Source organism: Epinephelus lanceolatus, chromosome 13, assembly GCF_041903045.1.
Source record: "Epinephelus lanceolatus isolate andai-2023 chromosome 13, ASM4190304v1, whole genome shotgun sequence".
NCBI classification, from domain to species: domain Eukaryota; kingdom Metazoa; phylum Chordata; class Actinopteri; order Perciformes; family Serranidae; genus Epinephelus; species Epinephelus lanceolatus.
In genome coordinates, this window is record NC_135746.1 from 24,073,813 (window position 1) to 24,097,235 (window position 23,423).

General features: G+C 38.5%; 1 protein-coding gene and 1 long non-coding RNA gene across 7 annotated transcripts in view; one reads left to right on the plus strand and one right to left on the minus strand.

Annotated features, from left to right (window-relative positions):
- The window catches only part of LOC144466539 (uncharacterized), a 68,858-nt gene extending 58,203 nt beyond the window's left edge, over nt 1–10,655 (minus strand). Inside the window, exon 1 of the long non-coding RNA XR_013493156.1 lies at nt 10,517–10,655. This is a non-coding gene — a long non-coding RNA (uncharacterized LOC144466539). The remainder of the gene's footprint in view (nt 1–10,516) is intronic.
- Nucleotides 1–23,423, plus strand: part of dlgap2b (discs, large (Drosophila) homolog-associated protein 2b) — a 142,979-nt gene that overhangs the window by 91,912 nt on the left and 27,644 nt on the right. For 3 of the 6 annotated variants that reach the window (XM_033648456.2, XM_033648461.2, XM_033648459.2), the window contains 4 exons: nt 5,441–5,485; nt 10,559–10,615; nt 18,976–19,334; nt 23,231–23,316. In XM_033648456.2, the coding sequence (XP_033504347.1) occupies nt 5,441–5,485; nt 10,559–10,615; nt 18,976–19,334; nt 23,231–23,316 (547 nt within the window). The other 3 variants (XM_078173899.1, XM_033648458.2, XM_033648462.2) reach the window with 2 other exon arrangements.

Sequence of the window (23,423 nt, forward strand, 5' to 3'; positions counted from 1 at the left end):
TAAAACACTTGAATCTTTCGAACTAAACGGGAAATTGGGTTTGCACTGGGTTTGATCTTGTGTGTCTTTGGAGTTACCTGCCACTCACATACTGTATGTTTTCCATAGATATGTGTTTGTTTTCTAGTAAAGAAGCCAAATCAAATCACACTCCAGCTGTTCCTTTCACTTTGAATGTCCTTCTGTTTGCATATTCAAATTTTTCTTCCAGAGGGATATGATGTTGTGGATGGGACCTCTTTACTATGTGAAGACATGATAGAGGACGATGACGGTGCTAGCTCCTCTGCGTATGTGGAGCTGGAGAGGCTGGAGAGAGAGACTGCTGCTGCTCGCAGCCAGCACAGTACTAGCTCCACTGTAACAGCCATCTCTGTCCCACCGGCATCCCCGCCTTCATACAGGGTCCCCTCTGCCTCACCTGTAGCCTCAGAGCCACCGGTCCCTCAGGCCATTCAGGCCTTTAAAGAATCTGCTAACATGGTTGCTGCCTTCAACATGCAGTGGAAGGATGAAATCTCAGCAATGCGCTATGAACTGGCAGAGCTGCGTAGAGATGTCTGTGGGGAATTGAAGACTTTCAACAGTAACTTCTTCAACTTTACTCAGTGCTACAACATGTGGACTTTGTGCCGGGAGCCTTGCAGCGACAGCACCACACAAACAGATGACAGAGTGTCCATAGGAATCCAAGCAGGCTCAAGTTGGTCCATCCGACAAAATACAGAGGACAAGTCAGTGATGTGCCAACCAGAGCCAGCACCCTTCAGCATTATGGATTTGATGGACCCACCCCGGATTGAGATTATAGAGGGAACCCCTGAGAGCACGCCAGAGGGGTCAGGCAGTCCTGCCAGCCCACTTCCAATAGAGGATTTCCCATGGGAGATCAACAAAAAGCAAAAGCCCCAAAAGCAGCCAGACACAGTTGGCCACACAGGTGGTCACAGAAGTGCTAGTCTAGAACTGTGGAGCAGGAAGTACACCAGTGGGCCCATGTCATATCTGTCTATGTCATTCTAATCATTCCCATTCTGCGCATTCTGTAAAATCAGATGAGAAAGCCAGGGCAAAAACCCGATATTTACCAGGAACTGCAGGGCTGAGATGTTGGTAGATGTCCCTTTACTCTATGCAGACACAGAGTCTGTCATCTCTTGAACAGGTTACAATGTTGTTCAAGCAATCTTTTAACAAGTGTCTTGCTTAGCCATGGAATAAAAGAGAATGACTTTGTTTTACACCAGAATGAGGTGACAAAGAATGTGAGAGAGAATGTGGCTGATGTTCAGATCCTCAAGTGCCAACAAGTGCAGCATCATCTTCCCTCCGCTGTCTTAAATGCCCAACCTTCAGAGTAAAAGTCAATTCAAGTAAATATGATTGGAAACCTGAGGGTCATTTAATGATAAATCCTAATAATCAGCCATTGTGAGGTGAGGCATATGTTGGTCTGTTTCTGCAAATGAATAGCTCATGTTCATTCCAGTTTCTCTTCCTGTAGAAACATTCTCTTAAGCACCTGAGTATACTGAAAAAATACTGTGAATAACTTTATAAACCCTAGTTTTTTAATGAATGCATTAAAGATAAATACATTATTTATGAATATATTGATATATAATTTACTTTTTAGTTATTCTAATCAAAGCATTCCTTTGCCATGGCCTTCATCCATTTCGTAGCCAGTTCCAGTTGAAATGGGCATTTTGAAAATTTCCAACCTACAAGTTTTCTCAATGGCGAACTGGTGAACCACAGCGCATAGAGAAGTAACTGTAAAAATATGACAAACAGCAGATAGCGCTAACAAAAACTTAGAATAAAATTTGTGAAAGCTTAATCCTCTGGAATACTGTATGGATGACACTGTCTCAAGGCTTTGTGGACTTAGTCCCTGGCTAAAATTGTTTACGACGAATCATTTGTTACTGACTTTAAGTCTGACAGCATGTGGAGAGAAAATGGTAAGGGAGGTTCGCAGTGAACGAGAAGTATGAATGTATCGGCGTTCAGTTCATTCTTGCACAAACTGCATTCATGTTCAAACTCTGTATATGTATATAAATGTATCATTTTGTACATAGAGAAACTTATATTCAATACTTGTACTGTTTGCAGTTATAAACATACTCATTTCTGACAGCGCTGAGAGGGGTATAGTAGTAATTGTGGTTCTAAACCAAACACAGCACTTTTTTCAGTCTTCAAGGTCTGTCTTCATTTATTTCATCATGTTCATCCTCCAGCTGTTTGTGCACCTCATAAGGAAGTTGGTAGTTCATACCAGTGTTTCAACTATTGTTTTTCGTGCAGTGGTGACTGGAGGTTCTTAAATGTTTGGTTAGGTATCTTATCTATCCTTTCTTTTTCTTTTTTAAATGGAAAAGGTTTGACAAATACTGAGTTGAAACTGTTTTGGTAAATTACGTTAAGAGATTCTGATTAAATTCTACCATATTCACCTTTTTTAAATGCCACATTTTTCTAGTAATGGTGGACTTTTTCATGCTGGGGTGGTTCATCACTGCTGAAAGATAACAGAGAAACATTGGTCCCTATAAGTAGACAATCAGAGCCACTGAGGGCCTCTACCTCTGACATGTCCCCAGAGGTGCAGTATAGTACCACTGAATGTACTAACACCGCCTCACTAGTGATGGCTTAGCTGGGCTCCTGTCAAACCTTAATGGGTGGGAGCCCTCAATCATCTGCTATATTTGGCCAATTGCTCATTTTGTCTGTTACTCATAAAATAATATTTGCTCATTAGCCACTGGCATTCCCCTCAACCACTCATCTGGTCCATTGTCACACTGTATCTACATGGCGTACCAAAGTTACTGTAATACTGTGGCCCATGGAACTGAGGCCAGCAACAAACATCTCCAAACTTGACAGCACTTATCTTTGGACGATCACTGCAGCACAGGACCATGGGAAGCCTGTATGTATCAGACCCCTGACTGAAATGTGAACCTTTCAAAAGGACTTAAATAAAGGAGAGGCATCATCTCTCACTTTATAAAGAGAGTGGATCTTCTTCCCCCTTTGCACGACCAAAAGACAATACTTGCAGAAAAAGTGGCATTTTGAAAAGATGATATTTATACAAAGGTTGTATAAGAGGTAAGAACAAAACTAAAGTTGAAGCCACAGAAGAAAAAAAGGGAAGACATTTCCTTTCGAGTTACTGCAGTAGCTCTGCCCCACACACCTGTTATGGTAACTCATTAAACCTGAGCTTAAAAGCCTAGCTACATGACTCATTTGCCTTGATAATCTAATATATGTGTTACAAAGGAACACTATATTAAAACATGTTTTGCTAGTAATTTATGGCAGCAACTTCATAACTCATAACTTGAGGTTTTGAGGTTTTAGTACAACGAATAATAGGTAAGAAATAAGTTCAAATGTATTGTTGCCATTCTACACTATTTGCAATACAGAACATTAATTTTCAAAACTTATAACCTATTTATTGTTGTTATAAACCCAAACAAACCCAATTTTGAGTTTTTCATCACAGACCAGCCAAAGGCTGGGTTAGCATAAATCATAAATGATTTCAGCGAAAGGCATATGACTGTGACAACATTTAGCCTATAACCATTTTATTATACAATATATATATATATATATATACATATACAGTATATATGAAAAAAAAACTTTGGAAAGGCTTGTATTCATATTTTTGCTTTTTGAATGAGTAAGAGGGGATTGCAGTGGCATTCCTTACTTACATCTTTTCCCATTGTTTGGGGAATGCAAACTAATTTAAAGGTGCTGAAGACTGGCCAATCGTGATGTCTCCAATCTACATTCATTCATTCTATGCAAGTTGTTTGTTCTTTGTTGTATTTTTACATCATCTAAATATTTGCAGTTCTAGATATTAGGTGTTTATGTTTAGCTTTCATGCAAGTCATCAATGCCACAAACAGAATGATGTTTTCAGAAAATAGTGGTGGCTCTTTTTCTTTTTTTTAATTTTAAAAAGATTTATTTTATTGAGTTGTTTTTGCATGAGCCACGGGCCACACTAAAGGTTGTTTTAGTGTTTCCTGGCAGGCAGACAGTTGATTCATTCACATTTCTCCCATTTTAGCTTATATGTATACTAGAATCAAAGAGTTTGTTGGTGAGATTCTTGAAATTCCTGCTTAGTGGTAGCATCCGTGTGCTTTGTGACATCATGAACAAAAGAAACAAACAATCGTAAGTGCATCACGCATTGTCAATTTATTTACGGACTACGGCAAAATTAGAAAACAAAGCCTGTGACAATATAATTGGAAATGCTGTACAAATGCTTAACATTCTTCTAAATTTATATCCAATTGAACTGCAAACTGGTCATTGACTGATCCCAAGGAACTCACCCATGCTATAAATAAGTTTAATCAAGTGTGTCATTATCATTTCACCATTTAGCCCAAAGAAATGACCCTTCCCTTAAAACAAGTTGAAATGTAGCAAAAATACAGACACTGATCTAAGTATTATTTTAAAAAAATATATACATGAAAGATGTACATTTAACAAAGACTAAAGAGGAAAAAGACAAAGGGTATTTACAATTATTTTTTAACCATGCAACCATATTTTGTGTAATGAAATATATAATTATTTGTAAGAAATGTCTATCTTCTATGTTACAATGTGTAGTCAATTACCCCATGAGTTTTTGTTTACATTTTGTTGTCATCCAGAGATCTGATGCAACAACTGTGCCAACTCTGTGACGTTCAGCTATTAGGACAAAGGTTTTTGGATGGAATCTGATCTCACCTGAACCTGTAACACTGCTTGAATATAAATCCTTTTCTACCCCTATGTTCTCTTCCTGCATTTATTCAAGGTTTCGTGGAGAAAACATACTGCTCTGTTTTGCATCGATCATGTTGCAATTTTCAGGGATCTCAGACTGCATTGTTTAGTGAATCAGACTTTGTCAAAGTTATTAAGCACCTTTTGAACACCATAGTTTAGCCTGCATTTGTTAGCTTATGCTTATTTTGTTCAAAGAATGAAACCAGTATGTGATACTTTTGTTTTCTTTTTGTTTTGCTTATTGTGGTGTTTCTTGTGAATTTTCATTTTCAACTTTTATTGGCCTTATGTATTTTTCATAAATTGATATAAAACAATGGATTAAAATGTTTATCATGTTTATGTTTATGGTAATTTAAATGGAAAAATGGGGGTCATAGCTTTACAATGGCATCCAAAGATGAAACTAACTTAAAGCATAAGTAGTATATTTTGTGTCCATAGTTAGTATCTGCACACTTAAACACACCGCAAATACACAGCATGGGCCAGACACAGTGTCTTTTACTTTGACCCTCTCAATTTGCATTGCTTTTCTACTAAGCTATCACCTTTTTCTTTTTGTTTGTTCGTTTTATTTTCCTGTTTTCCCCCATTTTAGGCGCCCGTAGCTTAGCTGGGGGGCGTAGAGAGTACGGTAGGTCTGGTAGGGAACCGCTTTATTATATCTTTTTTTATATGTTGTTAATACAGTTTTTCATACATTTTGTCTGACTCATTAACATTTTCCACTAAAATAAGATATATCATAAGTTGAAAATGCTGTCATACTCACAAAGTATGTATAATACATTTAAATGTTTTTCATCTGTTTCCACATTGAATCCAGTGGAATTTACGAGATTACGTACCAGTACTGGATAATGAATTCATCAAACCAAAAGAACTGAACTAAGAAATCAGTTGACTACTGTCCCACATGTTGGCCTTGTGTTAGCACACTGGCATTTCTTATACAGTATCTACTGCATTTGAACAGAGTGAGACATAAGAATATCCGTTCCATTGAAAATCTCTTCTGCACAACTGGAACGTACTTAAACTGAGATGTGCATGAAGCCTTTTACAAAGTCCATAAAATTATTTATTTGGTTTGTTTTTATTTGTTATGATTTAATATTACTGTTCTGTTCAAATTCATTGGTATTGGTAGTGATTCACCCTCTTGCTTTAACCATTGTATACATTTTCTTTAAGTGAACAGAGGGGAATAAAATCAGCACACATTAGTGTGTCCTTATTTCAAATATCCTGGCATGCAGCAAGGCAGGTTATGACCAACATAACAGCTTTGTTCTACAAACCAGCACAAATCAATGCCGCTTTCAGATGATATCATCAATCGTAGACAAGCCACAGTTGTTGAAGACCTTTTCAGATCTGTATTCATCTCAGTTGTTTTCAGTAGTTGTGATTTTGACATTGATGACATTTTTAATTCAGCTCATTCCTCTAACATAAGCCTTGAGCTAAGGACAAATACCATCAGTCCTCAGACTTAATTTTGAAGGTGGTGGGTAATGGATTTAATATTCAAAATTATTACATGGTTGCAGATTGCACATTCTGGCGTACTGAAGTAATTGAAAAGCATTATTTATTATTATGCTGTCTACACAAAATTGTACATAATACTGCACATAAAGTATAGTATTATACTTGTAGTCAGATATGCTGGGTAGGTACAGTATCATATATGGCAGTTGTTATTGGTTCCATGAGGGGTTTTATAAAGCTTATCTTAAACTAATAATTGTCTCACAAACTACCATACCTTCATTGTGTGGGCTAACAACTTATTTAAAAGGTCTGTTCACAATGAAATGTTCTGATTTGTTGACAAAGTTTATATTCAGCTGCCATTGCTGTACTGTAGCAAACCCATTTTAATGACCCCACTAGCAGCAGAACTCATAAATGGTGATATCCGATGGTCTGTCAGTTGTTTTTTTCTGTCCAACACTTTGGTTCAAAGAACATACTGATTCAGATCCTCAAAGGATGAATACATTGTTGGTAAACCCATGGCCATCAGGCCAAATGGGCAAATATGCTTGAAATTTCCTGAGCACATGCACACTTACCAGTTGAATGAACTGTTTACATATTACAGGGTGTTATACTAGTACCACTCTTAGAACAAAAAGTCATCTTTGCAAACACAAAATATTCCAGTTTAGCGTAAAATTTGGTCACCATATTCAGTTCTTCAAGAGGGCAAATCTTTGTTAAATTTAAACAGCTCTTCAGTTTTTCCTCTAGTGCCACATTCATGACAAACTTATCTTGTCAACCTAACGATTATGATGGCTCTAACAATAGCAATATGGTCTATAGGTGCTTTGTTTTGTCCAACACTTGTGATTCTAGGGTAAAATGGGGCTTTTTGTTTAGATTACTTCAACGTTTTCCTTTTTTTTTTTTTTATTTTATCTGTGAGGGCTGGAAAATGTTAATTTTTTTGGCGGATTTATTTGGGTCGCTATCCATTACCTCGCTACCGGGGCAAAGGCAAAGAAAAGAGAGTCTGTTTTTCGGACCATTGATTTGTATTGGTTTGTTGTGACCTATCATACATAAAAGGTTAATCCACCTTGCATCCATGGGGGCATCACCACTGTATGTATATATGTATGTGGCTCTGAACAACATGCTTGTTTTATTGTACGGCTCTTGAAAAAAAGGGCTACACAAACTTACTTTTAAATTTTGTAAATCCAGCAGATTCAGCTGGAATTACTGACCTATACACACCCCCAAGTCCTGCTAGTTGTCCTATGTCAATTCATCCATCCATCCATTCATCAGCTTATGGATCCATCCACTCATCCAACATTGCTAACCACCAGTGCCATATTCGAGCTCAATCCTAGGGCTGAGGAAATATCTCCACAGTGGTTGGGTCAGGTAAAGTAACATTCATAAAAACAATAAATTCCCCGTAGTCAATGCTCTTTCTTGCAAAGCACAGTGTTCTTTTAGCTGAACACAGTGATTTTTTTGCCTTTGGCAATATGCGTCTTTTTATGCACACCAAAGAAAAGCCATTCAGGTGAGCAGAAAAAAACTTTCAAAAGAAAAGACACATTTAGATTATTTCAGTGCACAAGTAAGACTTCACTTGCATTTAATCCTGGAGTCTATCACTGAAAAGATACTTTTATGAATGCAAAGTGACATCTACAGTCATTATCAAATGTACTTTTTCAGTTATTTTTAAGGATGCTGTGATGTGTCTTGCCATAAACACGCGCACATTGGCTTCATGAAAACAATTAGAGTAGGCCACAATGCAATTATGTAAAGTAGATGCAATGCTTTCAACTGTACTGGCAGCGGGTAGAACTAATTGTTAAAGAGAGAACTCATTATTATATTGCGACTAGATAAAGTTATTGGCGTGAATATTAGGCTTTAGACTACAATGATAAATCAGAAAAAAAGAAAAAACAAATCTGTACCCCTGCTTACTTTGAGGGAAGCTAGATAGTCAAACAAAACATAGTGTTACATTAAAACCCAAGAGACTTCACATTCACTTTGTTACATCTTCAGCCCCCATGCTCATGTACGCAGCTCATCAGTCATTGCACGTCATTAAGCCACCACCTGAGTAAGAACAGCATCTCCCCAGCCTCTTTGCCAGTCTGAGTCCACAACTATGGCAAGAACAGCCTCTGGCACAAATGGAGGGATTCGGACGGGGAGGAGACGCAGTCAGAACTTTTGCAACGAGTTTTCTGAAATTTAAGTCTTGACCACAAAGGAGCAAAAGGTTTGAGAGGGGCCTTGTTGAAAAAGCGCGAGAGAAGGTCTGTTTCATATTCTCTGCACCAAAACTATTATGAAATGATATTAAGTCACACTTTACATCAAGTCCATGTAATGCAATAGTTTTTTTTGTAACTACATTATCAATCTGGAATCACAGCTGCACATATTGTGTTCAAATGACAAAGTGTGAACACATAATAAGTCATTATAATTTAATTTCCAGTTATTAGCTATGATTATAATTATATTTTAGGTGCAGCTGTGTATTGGTACTTTATGTAAAGTATGGCTTAAGCTCATTCAAGCAAATATAAAGGGAATTAAATGCAGTAAAACTGGCTATAAGTACAAGTGGGGTGGTCATACCCATTCAGTATCAGATTTGAAAAATGGGAATGTGAAAAGTGAAACTCCACATGCTGCAGTACAGCATGCATCACTTTTCAATACACTATTTTGATGCATCACCAGAGGCAGTCCAGAAGTTAAAAAAAAAAAAAAAAAAAAAAGATAGAGAAAAAAACTGATAGACTGTCTTGCTTTTCAGTTTAAAAAACATCTTCTTTGTCTGGGTCTCTCAGCACATTTTGTCTGATTTTCTTTGTTTCCCTACTGTCTAAACCTCATTTATGTTAGAGCTACAAAAATGCCATTTGACAGAGACTGAAATTTTCTAATTCAAGCTCATGTTTGTGGCATTTTCCGTCAGTTGTGGAGTGGCTAATTCAGTAGTTGATTATAATTATTGTCTGTGTCTATTCTTCTGAGTCTTTATCTGTACATGACATTTTTTTGGCCCTATACTCCAAAAATGCAATGTTCTGTGCCTCTCTCAGGAGACACACTGTACTGCTAATAAACCAAGTTTAATACTTGAATATTGAATATTTCTTTACATGATATCCAAACACTGGAAAAAATAATAATTTCACTATTTAATGCCGTTAATTGGAAAGATTTAAATTATATGTATTAAATCCTTATTTTTAAAATCTGACTTGATTTTCATATTTCTGTTTAAATGATGTCTGCTCTGTGTCTTATATGTATAATAAGATAAGGTGTATTTGTGTTTTCACATTTAGATGATGCATGTTATCTCATGCCTGATAAGGATTGATCTTTACATAATGATACACGGTCAACATATTATGGCAATGCAGATGGGCAAAATTCCCAACAACCTTGGCAAAAAATGATTCATCAAAGGCTTTAGACTTTATATTTGGTTTAACAATATAGCTGATTTCCATTTTGTGCTCCAATTTGGTCCATTTTGGATCATCCTTTGCCACCTAGTTAATTCCATTGTGATTCCATTGTGGGTTTTATGATGCCATTATATGTGTTTGGACAATATTGGCAGTGGCAACTGAAGCAAAAGGGAACAAGTACAAAATCTAGACAAATACGTATTCAATTGTCCTTGTCAATTAGTTTTGTAATTTGACACTTAAACAAGGTTGAGGCACCTCCTGGAGAATTGTTGCCAATGAGCATTGCCAATGAAGTTGCAAGTTTTGTCAGTGATTAGAATATCTGCACTTTGAGACAGAAACACAGCAAATGCGGGATAGTAAGTTTCACTCAGATATTAGCATTTCCCCCCTTTTTCTTTACGCAGTGACGGAGTGTTACAGTTTGTTACACTAATGCAATGCACTTTCTCTAAGTGCATTCAACATCAAGGGAAAAACATTGATGTGACCCATTTCTAAAACTGTAAACTGAGCACATCTGTGTTTCTCTCTCTCCTGCCTGTTACTAACTGACTTAACCACTGAATAGGCAAAGACAAAACCTCCTATAAATATTTTTCAGTGAGCTTTAGACCCCCTTGGAGTTAGCTGTGGTAGGTATAGAAAGATAATTCACTCTAGGTGTGCATTAGTGTGTTCGATACCTGCATCTGTCCTCTCTAACTGGTGTTGCTTGCTCCTTGCAGGGATTCAGTTTCGTCTCCCTACTTCCTGCAGCGTGGACCGCGCTCAGCCACCTCCAGGTACCAGTCCGTCTCCATCTCTTCTCTTTTCCTCCATACTAGCACTTATCTTTGCAAACTACTTTCAGTTGCAGTCATACATTCATGGGTGGAGGAGGGAGTCCGGCTAGAAAGAGAGACAGACAGAAATAAATAAATAGAGGACAGAAAGAAAGTGAATCTCTTCCTGATTATAACTGGGTTGAAGTTACATATATAGCTTAAATAGGCTAACATGCAAAGGCTGTTAACATAAATTGCTCCTGTTTTTTTCGTTTTTTTGTCTCATTTTACTATTTATATTGTCTTCTTCAAAATATTAAGTAAAAGAGCTGGTCCAAAAACCTTCTGTAAGTTGTGAAAATCAAACACTCACCCTCTGTTGGTTGGCTTTAACGGTGACTCTGAAAAGCTCGTGGATAACGGCAGTTGTAGCAGCCTTCCTGTTCTTCGTTGAATCCATGCGCGGTTAATGTACATAAGAAATTAACACCAATGCTAGGTTAGCTAGCCAAACCTTCAAAAAAGCTATCGAAACCTTAAATAAACTTTAAAACCATATCGGCAACAATGCTCCGTCCTTTCCTTCCTACAAGCTGGGTGTAAACACTGATATTATCTCCATTATTACAAAATAAGCTAACGTTAAAAACATGAGTCAAACGTTAATAAGATGTTGTGTTGTTGTCTGCTGCCGTTGACTCGACGCTCGAGCTTGACGTTGGTCGCGAGCGCGAGACGGTACGTAAAGAAACGTCAGAGACCGCCGGAAGCTGTGTGTATATACGCTGCGTTTCCACTACCTATGTTTACAGGACGAGGCATTGGGAAGTCCATTCACTCCTATGGGAATATCCGTGAAATCCGATGTACCTGCGAAACACCTCTCCTCTTTAATATTTCGGTCCGGAAATTGCCGCGAGTAGGTTAAAAAATTGAACTTCTGCGGTGGATATGACAGTGTGCTAGGTGTTAGCTAGCTAGCTAACAGGGTGCTAACTAGCTAACAAGCTATTTCCTTCAGTTCAGTCGCCCGTGTTAATTGTGAAGTGAGTTTGTATGATTAAAAGGGACTCGTTTATCTAGTTTTAAAACATTTTAAATTTGAGTAATGTTACTCTGTTAAAATATGGTTATACATTATATACTGTCAGATTGTAATTATGACTCCTTCAGCCATTCATACGTCTTTTTGATTAAATATTTCACAAAACACGCCATGTACCTGGCAAGTTCTGTTTTTGTCCCGGTAATGTTCCAAGTGTATATTCTAAACTACTAATTATTCTTCCCCATTGCTACAGGTACTTTCTATGGGGTTTCTATCCATCCATAAGGAAATGCACTTCCTTGGGTTGGACACTAGAGGCATCATCCATACATTTACAGATCTACGGGCACCAGTCACATACATAAGTGGAAGCGAGGCGTTAATGCTAATTTATACTACTGCGTTGAATCGACGCGGTAGCTACAGCGTAGGCTTCATGTCGACGTAGAGCCTACGCCGTAACCTATGCCTTACCTCGCTGTACGTCGTCGGTGTAATACCGTGCTGACAGTCAGAGAACAACGCCTCATTTTCGCTTACGTATGTGACTGGTGGCCGAAGATCCATAAATATACAGACTAACATTATGCGAACAGTTTACAAATCAGAATCCTCCTCAAATGAGCAAGTTTACTTCAGATTGAGCGACTCCGTAAGTAAGTGATGTAAGTAAGCTAGCTAATATTCAGAAAATAGTGATAAGCCTTTGCTGGAATATTCATTCAGGAACGGAGTTAGTAGCAGCGCCAAAATGATAACCGTATAAACGAAACAGCCAGCAGGATGGTGTCATGGGTAGCATTTGTGTGGTGTTTCGACATTGTGTTATGCATGCGATCCACCGTGGGAGATTTAAAAAGTAGCTGATAGCAGTAAGCAGCTAACAGAAAGAAGAAGTACAGCGGCTGAAAATGTCTGCATGTTGGGAAAACAATGAGGTCCAGGAGCTCCTTACCCTTAAAGCAACGAGATCAGCCGCCATATAACAGAGAAGGTAAATGATTGTTATTGCCTTGTAATTGAAATCGTCACTGTTTAAAGCACTGCCAGTGCGTGTTACATGTCACAATAGAGACCGACGTTGTGTTACATGTCTTTTGCTTCCGCGATACTGGCATGCTGACTTAAATCACCCACTAGAGCGGCATGATACTGCCGTCATCTGTGTAAAAATGCAAAGGCAGGATGGAGGAGGGACTTCGTAGTGGCATTATAGCGCATCTCTGTGTAAAAAAGTCACCGTGATCTCCACTACTCACCAGTGAAGTCTGGCCCCTTCCCCTACTTTCTAAACTTGTTAATAATAATAATGAAATAAAGGATTTTATTGTTGATCATCGATAAATTTGACAAGATTTTTTTCAGTAATTGATTCAAATCATTTTATTGTATAGAATGCCAGGAAATTGTTATAAATAGCCAATCACAAGTTCCCAGAGCCCAAGGTGACATTTTCAAATGTCTTGTTTTTTTCCAACCAGCAGTCCAAAACAGAATAATAGCCTACACACAAGAGTTTTAGACCATAGTATTTGATATGCAGCTTTAATGATTAATAGATAGGTTTCCTGTCAAACCATCAATGGTTGAATTACTTTAGCCTAAGGGTTTATGCAGTAGCCTGCTGCTCCCCAAATGCTCTGAAAGCCTTGTGTCATGCACACTGTTGAACCACTGTGAGAGCTGATGAAGTTAGAAATGGCCACAGAAAGTAACTAGATTGAATAGTCAGCGAGGACAGGGAGAAGATTGCATGAGGATAATTTGTTGGTAGGTTCCTTAATTTCTGTTGTGAAGCAGATCCATGTCCTTGCCTCTGAGCTGCAGAGGAGTGATAATGTGTCAAAATGCCTGTTTTGAAGGCAGAAACTACCAGGGTCCTCACTGTTTACTTGTAATACTACCGAAACATTTAAGAAGAGCAGAAACACAATTTTTTAGCATGACATTCAGGTCCATTTAGTCTTGGCTGCACCTCCAGTGTGTGGGTCTGTTTACTGAACTGCCCGGTGCAGCAGTGCTAAGCCAAACAATCAAACTCAAACACTGCCAGGCACAACTGCCTACACAAAGGACAGTATGCTTCCCTGAACTATATTAGCCAAACTTTCAACTGAAGCTGTAGTATATTAAAGAAAACCCTGCTGTACATTAGCCCTGTGAATTTACTATGTTGATTTAAACACTTTCCCTGAACCTGCCTTTTCAACATCTTCTCAGTTGGTGATTCATTGTGTTCAAGGGTTCCTATTGAATGCTGAACATTTTAAAGCATTTGCTATTACTGTGGGCCTTACATGTAGGTGAAGAGGGGCAGGTCCTAGGCCTGCATGGCTGCATCGATTATTGATTCTATACTGTCAGTGCCAGTTGCAGATTTTCTTCCTCTTTACATTGAATTCCTTGAATGATTTTTTAAAAAAAAATGTTAGTTCAAAATATTGAATCTAGACAGTGACCTTGAACTTTGATTCCAAGGAAATGATGCTGATTATCACAATGTTTTAAGGTAAAAAAAAAAAGTAATTTTACAATAATTGCCTTGACCCAAATATGTAAACCCCATACCCACTACTTTTTGTTCCAATAGTGTTAAAGTGATTACCCCCAGTTCACCCCCCAGATCAAAAATACATATTCTTCCTCTTACCTGTAGTGCTAGTCTAGATTGTTTTGGTGTGAGTTGCTGAGTGTTGGAGATATCGAGATATCGACTGTAGAGTTGTCTGCCTTCTCTCAGATATAATGGAACTAGATGGCACTCAGATTGTGGTGCTCAAAGTAGCAAAGCATACATTTGAAAAACTGCAAGGTCTCTTTCCAGTAATCATGACCCAGAATCATGACCTCTATCACTGCACAGAAGGAAGCGGCTATCTACTCATAGACAAGAGATGTAAACTTCATTGCGGCCCCCTCAACTGAGCTGCTATGATAGCTAGCTCAGTGAAAGTCTTGAAATCTCTTTTTCCTTTAGGGGCCGTTCACATGTCGTGTCTTAAACTGCAGGGAAAAGGCGAGTTCAGGCGCTTTAGTGCCTTTTTTGTGCCAGCTTTCAAGAGTGCAATGGCAGGTTGTGTCTGGTCCCTAATCAACCTCAACAAGTTTAGAGCTGATCTTCTTCCATTCACTGTTTATAAGTGTGTAGGCCTATCATCCGTGGGACAGATGTAAAGCTTTGGCAGCCCTGCACTAACATGATCAACTTTTCCATATTTATCACAGACTGATATTTTCGGAAGAAGGGAAAGATATCTGTCGGCTGTGATTGGTTGTTCCTCATTACATGACATGCAGTGCGCGCTGCTGCATTCCAAAAGTTGAACTCAGTTGATCTCAAAGCGCATCAATCGCACCCTGAAAAATGGGCACTTGGGAACGCGTTCGGCATTGCTTCGGCATTTGAGCACACCTGCTGTGCATCTACATAGAAAACAATTAATATAAAGGCACAAAAATCCCAGCATGTGTACGCCCTCTTAGTGGGACAGATTATGGATGACCAGCACAGTGATTTGGTTGGCGAGTGTAGTTTGATAGGAAGAAAATAGCTCCTGCGTGAAACTGCTCACAATAAGGTCTGTGGATTATCTTCAGTAACTGCTTGGGACATGATTTCTGTAAAGAGACATTGCTGTTGACTTTTTCAAACATATTTTTATTATGTATATAGGTATATTTTACTTATGTATATTTTAGTGAAGGCAGACATCTCTATGGCCAATATCTCCGACACTCAGCAACTCACATCAAAACGATCTAGACTGATGAATAACACTAAAAGTAACTGATAAAATATCTGTTTTTGATTTTGGGGTGACCTGTCCCTTTAATACACATAGAAATAGAGTATAAAGTACAATATTTCTCTCTGAAATCTAGTAAAGTGCATAGTGCAAAAATAAAGAGGGAAAAAATGGTAGAACTCAAGTACGAGCACTGTGCCTGAAACTGTACTTCAGTGTGGTACTTGAGTAAACATTCAACAATCACTCATATCAACTTCAGTAAACTTTGTAGTGTACACTTTATGTTCAGTTGATTATTCAAGCACTTCTAGCAGCTTCAGTGTGAAGTCAGGGATTTAAAATCTTTAAAGGAGGTAAACTAAATATAATGATGTTAAAACACAACTGACACAGATATGTGGACACTAAAAAATCACTCTACTAGTGAACTAGTGAATCTTAATCCATTGGCATAATCCAGTAATACCCATGTAGCTCCTTAAGTGGACTATGTGCAATCTATAGGGGGACACCTGGTGTTCAATTAATGTTATTGCAACACATGCTGATTTTTCTCTTTTTCTGATTGAGTGGGGCAATTCTCTCAGAAGCCTATTATGTGGTGATATGACAACCCGGGAGGAGTCAGCAAATTAAATGTCTTCACTAAACAACATTAACCCAAGCAAATAATTGTGTAATTATGCCCAGCACATAAATGTAGGCGTATAAGGCAACAAATGTGTTTGCAAATGTCAATCCATTTAGGCAAGCATAAAGTATATGAATGAACATCAGATTAAAAAAAGTGTAGTGCTGACTCAACTTTATGATAGGTTAATTTGAAGTATTTATCATTACACTACTGAGGGAATACAGTCACATTCATTACTTCTGCAAAAGAGGTTATGTGACTGGAGTTGTTTGTCTGTTTGTTTGTCTCTAACTTAACATATTCCCACTATGAAGTTGAATGTTAGAGACACTAATTACATCTCCTGACTCATTGGTTGTAATCTGACAGTATTTACCACGCACAGTCGCACTGTCAAGGGGAGAAACCTTGCTGTTTGTGACATTTTCATCGACACATTAGCTGATAATAGAAGATAATAGGTTTTGTATTTGGAGCAGGTAACATCTACAGTGTTTCATTTCTCTAGAGTCTACAAGAAACTCAGTGCGTCACTTTCATTTGGACTGCCAGCATAAGAAACTCAGCTATGCTTTATAGAAAGCATTGGAATTAATATACACTGTATATGTGAAAAAAAAAAAAAAAAAATCAACTTAGGAGAAGTATCTTTAAATAGGATGTCAGTTTCCAGGAAAAAAGCAAGTTAGATACATGAAATAAAAAAGATTAGGAGCAAATGAGTTTAACTTATGGTTCATATAATTTAATTTTGGCTACTACTACAATTTTATGATCAGATTATCTGATTTAAAACAAGGTAATGCCAATTTATTTGTCAAATGATTGAAAAATGAGCATGTGTTAGCTATGGGCATGGAAAATATACTATTGTTTTGTACTATTCTGTTATCTTTATGGTTGTCCTACACACGATAATCATGACAAAAATCTAATTAGTGAACTTTAATGTGTTGTATTGGCAAATGGATGCAAGGCAACCAGAAGAAGCACAGATAATGGTGGTAGGAAACACAGACATTTATGCCATTGAATTTATATCTGGTATTGAGCTATCTGTAACATTTTCAGTTCTGAAACGAAGTCAAATGGGTAGAAAGTGTAAAAATAGAACATGTGGCGTTGCGTACTGCCTGAGTCACCGTGCTCTTTTCATTTTGGTATCCACCCACTGTGTCTTGCAGAACTGCAGCCCCTTCAAGTTGGAAGGAAGTCAAGTCTGTGACTGGATTTAGCTTAACAGAGTTCCCTGTGGTTTCTTATTTCTTATTGCACTTAATTACCTGTAATCCAAAGTGGTTTGTGGGAGTGTGTGTGTGTTTGTGTGCGTGGGGCTCTACCTGCGCCTGTTAACGTCAGGATACAACATGTGTTTAAATTAAAACAATCTTGCTGTATTGTATAACATATCCAGCCAGTGCCTTCTCATGCTGGTTGTGTCTGTATATTTTTATTTTATTTTAATTATTTGTCTAAGTAGGCTATAAAATATTGTTTCAATAACTTATCTTTCTTTTTTTTAAAAAAAAAAAAGTCTAGTTTTTATATTTATTGTAGTTAACAAAAACAGTTGTTTTTTTACATCTAGTTTTAGTTTTTAGTGTAACTATAATAATCTTATTTTAAACATTTAATAAAACTTTTTTTTGCCAGCCAGATATTAATGAATGGATGCCGTTTTCTTTAAATTTATGGAGCAATCTCTTAAAACAGAAATATTTTTCATTTTCTCCTAAATTCATCTTAACTAGTTTAAAGAGACAAGATGTTGGGGAAAAAAATCAATAAAAAAAAATCAACATTATAAAAAATGGCAAAAATTAAAAAAAAGCAAAGAAGTAGCATCAGGTCCATAGAGGATTAACATCAGAATAAAACAGTCAAGATTTTTTTCAAAATAAATCTCATGTCAGTCAAAGCAAGAAATTAATTATAATATATGTTTGGGGGTGGACACATGCCCCCACTATAAGATAGTGACAATAATTGCATTGAATGGGATGTGGCCGATTTGTGAGTGCTAGTCAGTCAACGATTATCAGTGTTGGCTAATAGCCATACATTCACCCAGCGACCAACGATGGTGCTCACAGGTGTATTCAAGTAACGTTAATTTTTTTTTGCATGTTTTTTTTTCCGGGGGTGGCAAGACTCCCCAGCAGATTTGGTCCCCCCAAATGTCAACTCTTTTGCTACGGCTTTGAGTCAAGCTGACATCTGCAGATGGATTTATGGTATCTGAGCTCACTGAGTTTCAAGCACCTTAGTATCCAGATTACTGTACAAGCTCTGCTCATAGTTTCTCTCATCATTTAAGAGGTTTGGTAATGTTTCATAATTTGATAGTTAAAAACCGACAAGATTTATCCAGTTCATTGCCAGTTCAGTTCATTCTTGTGTTGTGCATTAAATAATATAGGCACCCAACTTGAAATCTTGCATTACAAATTCAATATATGTTTTTAAGACATTTACTAGAGTGTCAACTGTTTTTCCATTATCTGAACAATGTAAAAATAAGGATAAAGATTAAGTCAGTGTTTTATCATAGCCTTAAAAAAAGATATTCAGCAAGTGAAGTTGGTCCATTTCCAACTCTGCTGTGAGGTCCATCTGGATGGATTACCATCAGAATCTCATTTGCACTTAAAAAAGCAAATCTTTCCCATAATCCTTCATTGCACCTCCCCAATAAACACAGACATGTTACAAAGCTGCTGTTGCTTTTCACCTTACTGACATTTTCCTTCGCTTTGAGCGCTAAAGTGCCCTGGCTAATCTCTCATCATGCTATGACGCTCTTCTATCACACACTGTGTGATACAGGTGAACTGCAGCACTTGGCCCTTGTCAGCTTTTGGCCACATTTTTCATGCTCACTTTTTATTTTATCCTCTACCCTTGTCTTGCCTTGTCCTCGTCCTCTCATCCTGCTTGTGCTATCCAGCGGTATCATATCCTCCCAGTTACAAGAAGACTCCACCTCCTGTGCCCCCGCGCACCACCACCAAGCCTCTTATCTCTGTGACAGCCCAGAGCAGTACAGAGTCCACCCAAGATGCCTACCAGGAGGGCAGGCATCCACGGGGCGGTCTGTGGACCACGGATAGCCTTGGCCGTCCCATCTACAGTTCCATGGACAGCCTGGACAGCACCAAGGCGGTCACCATGGCAATGGAGTCAGCAGCAGGCAAGAGGCATGCATCCTTGGGCAGCCACACCTCTGTCCAGACATGCGACAAAGCAGTGCTGGTGTCCAAGGCCGAGGAGTACCTCAAAACCCCACGTTCCTCTATTGGGATACAGGTAACAACATAACTGACAACCGTCTTCTTCTTTCTAGTCCTGGCTGAAAGGATGACTCCTTCATTTTGATATTCAGAGTGTTACTACAGATGAGAGCTGTCCTCCAGTCAAACCATGTCTCAGGGTTCTCAGTAAAATCACTTTTAAATCAACCAAACACACCTTTTTTATTCCCAAAGAGGAACACATGAGCCAAATGTTCAATGTTGTGTAAGTGGTTGAGTTGCATTGTAGTCATTGCACCATTGGATTATTACATGACAAGAGGATTAGGTTCCTTCATTGAAGATTTACTTCTGTCCACATCCCCAGGCAGACTTCAAAGTGTTGAACCGGCAACACAGCTACACGTGCAAATTGGTTAATCTTGTCATTTTTTTAGTATTACAAGTTCCCAAATGTACCGATCTGTGTGAAGTGCTCTACAAGGGTTTGCAGGCTTGTTGACCTTTACAAGTATCAGGCTGTATTACAGGGACAGGGCTTATTCAAAGGCAGCAGAAATGAAGAGTAAAATGAGGAGCTCTCTTACTGTCTTTGTTATAGTTTGTGACCTTGGTGTTTAACCTGTTAAGTTCTTCTTGAGCTGGCTGATAGTATGGAGCCAATACCTGAGCTCGTAGCTCCACTGCAAGATAAGGATTCTGCCTTGTGTGCTAACTGTCCAACCAGCTTAGGTAGCTGCATCTCCTCAAGGCAAATGTTCTCAGTTGTTTGCCCCAATTTTGGAGATGGCTGTCTGTGTGGACCATGTTGTTCCTGCATGCTGCCCACAGATGTCTTTTGTGGGCAATGCTGGCCATGGTGTCCAAAAGAATTGACGGTCCTCTTGCAAATTGAACTGTTCAGAGTGGACACAGTACCTGCAGTAACCCAGAGTTCCAGCTAGCTGATGATTCTATTTTCAGTTTTCTCAAAGAAATACCTCACCCACAAAATAAGTATTAGTAAACCAATTACTCACCTCATGTTGCCATGAATTCATGAAGAAAACTTTGTCTTTCTGACATGCCTCCACTGTGAGTGAAGAATCCAAAAACAGAGATAAATCTTGATGAACTGGAATAAAACAGGGTTTGTGTTTTTCACAAAATGCAGCAAAACTGCATCAAAATATCTGAATGATCCATGCCTCATTTATCTACAGGGTTCCTACGCAAGTATGGAAAGTATGGAAAAGTATGGAAATAAATTTGATCAATTTCCAGGTATTAAAAAGTATGGAAAATTTCCAGGCTATTACCACTGTTCTAAAATACTGTTTTCTAAAATAGAAAATTAGTTATTTCCAAAAATAATTTAATCATTCTGGATCGTGTTTTATGCCGGGCCAAGCACAGATTGTGTGAGAGCAAACGTCTCAGAAAACATACCGCCCCTTTTACCTGATTGACAAGTGGTATGTCCAGTCCGCTTCCCCATGACCCTTCTCCAGCCCCCCAGATATCAAGTTTCACTCCAACACTGCACCTTCGACAAGAAGACGAGTTTCACGTGGTTCACAATGGGTAGATGCAAGTTTTTGGATGGATGGCTTGACAATACCGTATATAAATACTGGTTGGCCAAGGATACCCAATTCACACACAGATCCTGATGCAAGCTTTGTGTGAAATCGTTTGACATTGCCAAAATGGGGGAGAAGGCGATTCTGAGCCACGTGAAAGGAAAAAACACTGACGTCTCGTTACTGCATCGCTTGCACCCAGAATCCCAACCTTTTTGCCTCAGCCCAGACATTTAACTTACCTGAGTTTTTATTTGCGTGCCATTATGGTACTTTGCTACAATCGCCTATTAAGAATAATTAAATATGATGTGAAATATGATACACTGATATATTTACTCAGATGTCGCATATTCTCTGAAAAAAAACAAAAACAAAAACAAAAAAAACCCACTGAGAAGTCTGGAAATTAGGGTATGGAAAAGTATGGAATTTTGAAATCCCAAATGTGTAGGAACCCTGTATCTAGTCATATGCTCAGTACTTCCCGAACACTGGGGGTGTAAATCACCAGTGTTATCACAATATGATAAAACAACACAGAAAAAATGTAAGTAATTGTAACTGCTTAAGTGCAGTTAAGTTTAACCCAAATCATCATCTTTTTCCTAAACCTTCAGAGGCCAGTACTACGAAGCAGGATTTGGAGTTAACGAGGTAACTTCGAGGTTAACTTTGGGTCTTCAGTACTAAGAAGCTGGTTCTATTTTTACTGGGATAAATCTCCGTGGTAACTTATGCTGAACAGCTAACCTTCTCCAGAGCAGGTTAACTTTAGGTCATCAGATCACATGCTGTCAGCGCCCCGACCTCTGACCAATCAATTTATGAACAAAAGTAAAAATATATGCTATGTGCTGTTATAGGTCAGTAGAATCATTCAGTTGTTCCAGGGCTATTTTTAAAAATGCATGTGTCTGGGAAGTACTCATCATAAGACTGGATAAATTAGACTTAGCTTACACTGCCCAAGTTGTGTGTAAGTTTGTAAACATATGTCATGGTGAAGTTTTGCTGTTGTTAAAAGCGGCCCCCTTTACGAGTTCATCAAGATGTTTCTCCATTTTTGGATTCTTTGTTCACCGTGGAGGCATATGAGAGAAATGTTTCCTTCATGAATTCAACATAACACAGGATGAGTAAGTGGTATACAAATGATCACTTTGTAGGTGAAATATTCCTTTAAAGGTTGAACTCACTCTGGTCTTCACTGACATCCATGCAGCTACCTGCACTGCAGTTATACATGTTGTTACTGATAACACCAGGTTTAGACAATCTATTAAGCTGTAGCTGGATTTTCAAAACCTTGGAAAGCACTACATTGTGTCCTCCAGATCATGCATCAGTGTGTGTCATGACGGAGAGATCTTGTTTCTGATTCACACTCACAAGTGCTGGTTTCTTACAGTTGCACAGGCTGTTGGTTCACCCCTTCACCTTGAAGGATAGGTGGGGAACGGCAATTCATTCCTGACTGTCAACCTCTGTTGAGGTTCTTGTGTAGCACTTAAAGGACCAGGGTGGCTGCGGGTCCTTAAAAAGTCTTGAAATGTATTAAATTCAGATTGAATGGGTCTTGAATGTTTTTTAGTCAAGTCACCGATAGAATCTCGCGTGTTGGCTCTACAGGAAACATCATTTTAACAGGAGGGAAACACTATTTGATGGGGGAATGGACTCAGCACAACACCTGCCTGTGCACAATTTCCCCATTTTCGCCTCCTCACACACTTCAATCACGCAATGAGTCTGCATTGTTTAACCAAGGCCCTGCTAGCCAGCCTGCTTGTTATGGAAATAAGTAAATGCAAGTCCAAGGACAAATGGCTCGAGAATCACGACTATTCATGGTGGTTAAAGCCGGTGCCTTGAAATGTTTACAAAGCAAACTGCGCTGTGTGTCGAAGGTGTTTCAGACTAGGTATAATGGGGATCAGCACATGCAGAGCCATAAGCATGGAGAGTATCGTCAGGGTCATTTTTACTGTTCATTTTGAACAGGCATCAATGTGTGTTTTTGGAAAAAGTATGTTTTTGCTTTAGGTGTGTATTTCCATCGTTTAATTTAATTTAAAGTGGTATTAAAAAGGTCCGAAAAGTCTTATATTCTGTATGTTTGAGTGGCATCATTATAGGCCTATATGTGTTTCTTAAACAGCCCCCATCAGAGCCAGCACACCCGCCAGTTTTATTGCTAGTAGAAAGACAAAAGTGAAAACTTGAATGTCCTCTGACAAGTAAGAAATCTGCTCAACATGAAATGCATTTCCAAATGTCAGCTGTCTTTCTGAATGGTAGACGCGCGTCTGCACTTTGGTGTGTGTGTTCATTTCAGTTGTGGATAATCATGATGATTTGACAGTGTCCTGTTGTCTGTACTCACCAGGTGGAAACTGTGACAGACTCTGAGACTGAAAGTAAAGGCCTTCCTCAGTTCCACTCTATAGGAATTCAGGTGGAGGATCACAAACGGTATGTGGGTCAGAGAAAAGAAACACAGTGTCCACAGTCAAAGTACATTTCCTCTTACCTGTAGTGCTTTTCATCAGTCTAGATTGTTTTGGTGTTAGCTGCTGAGT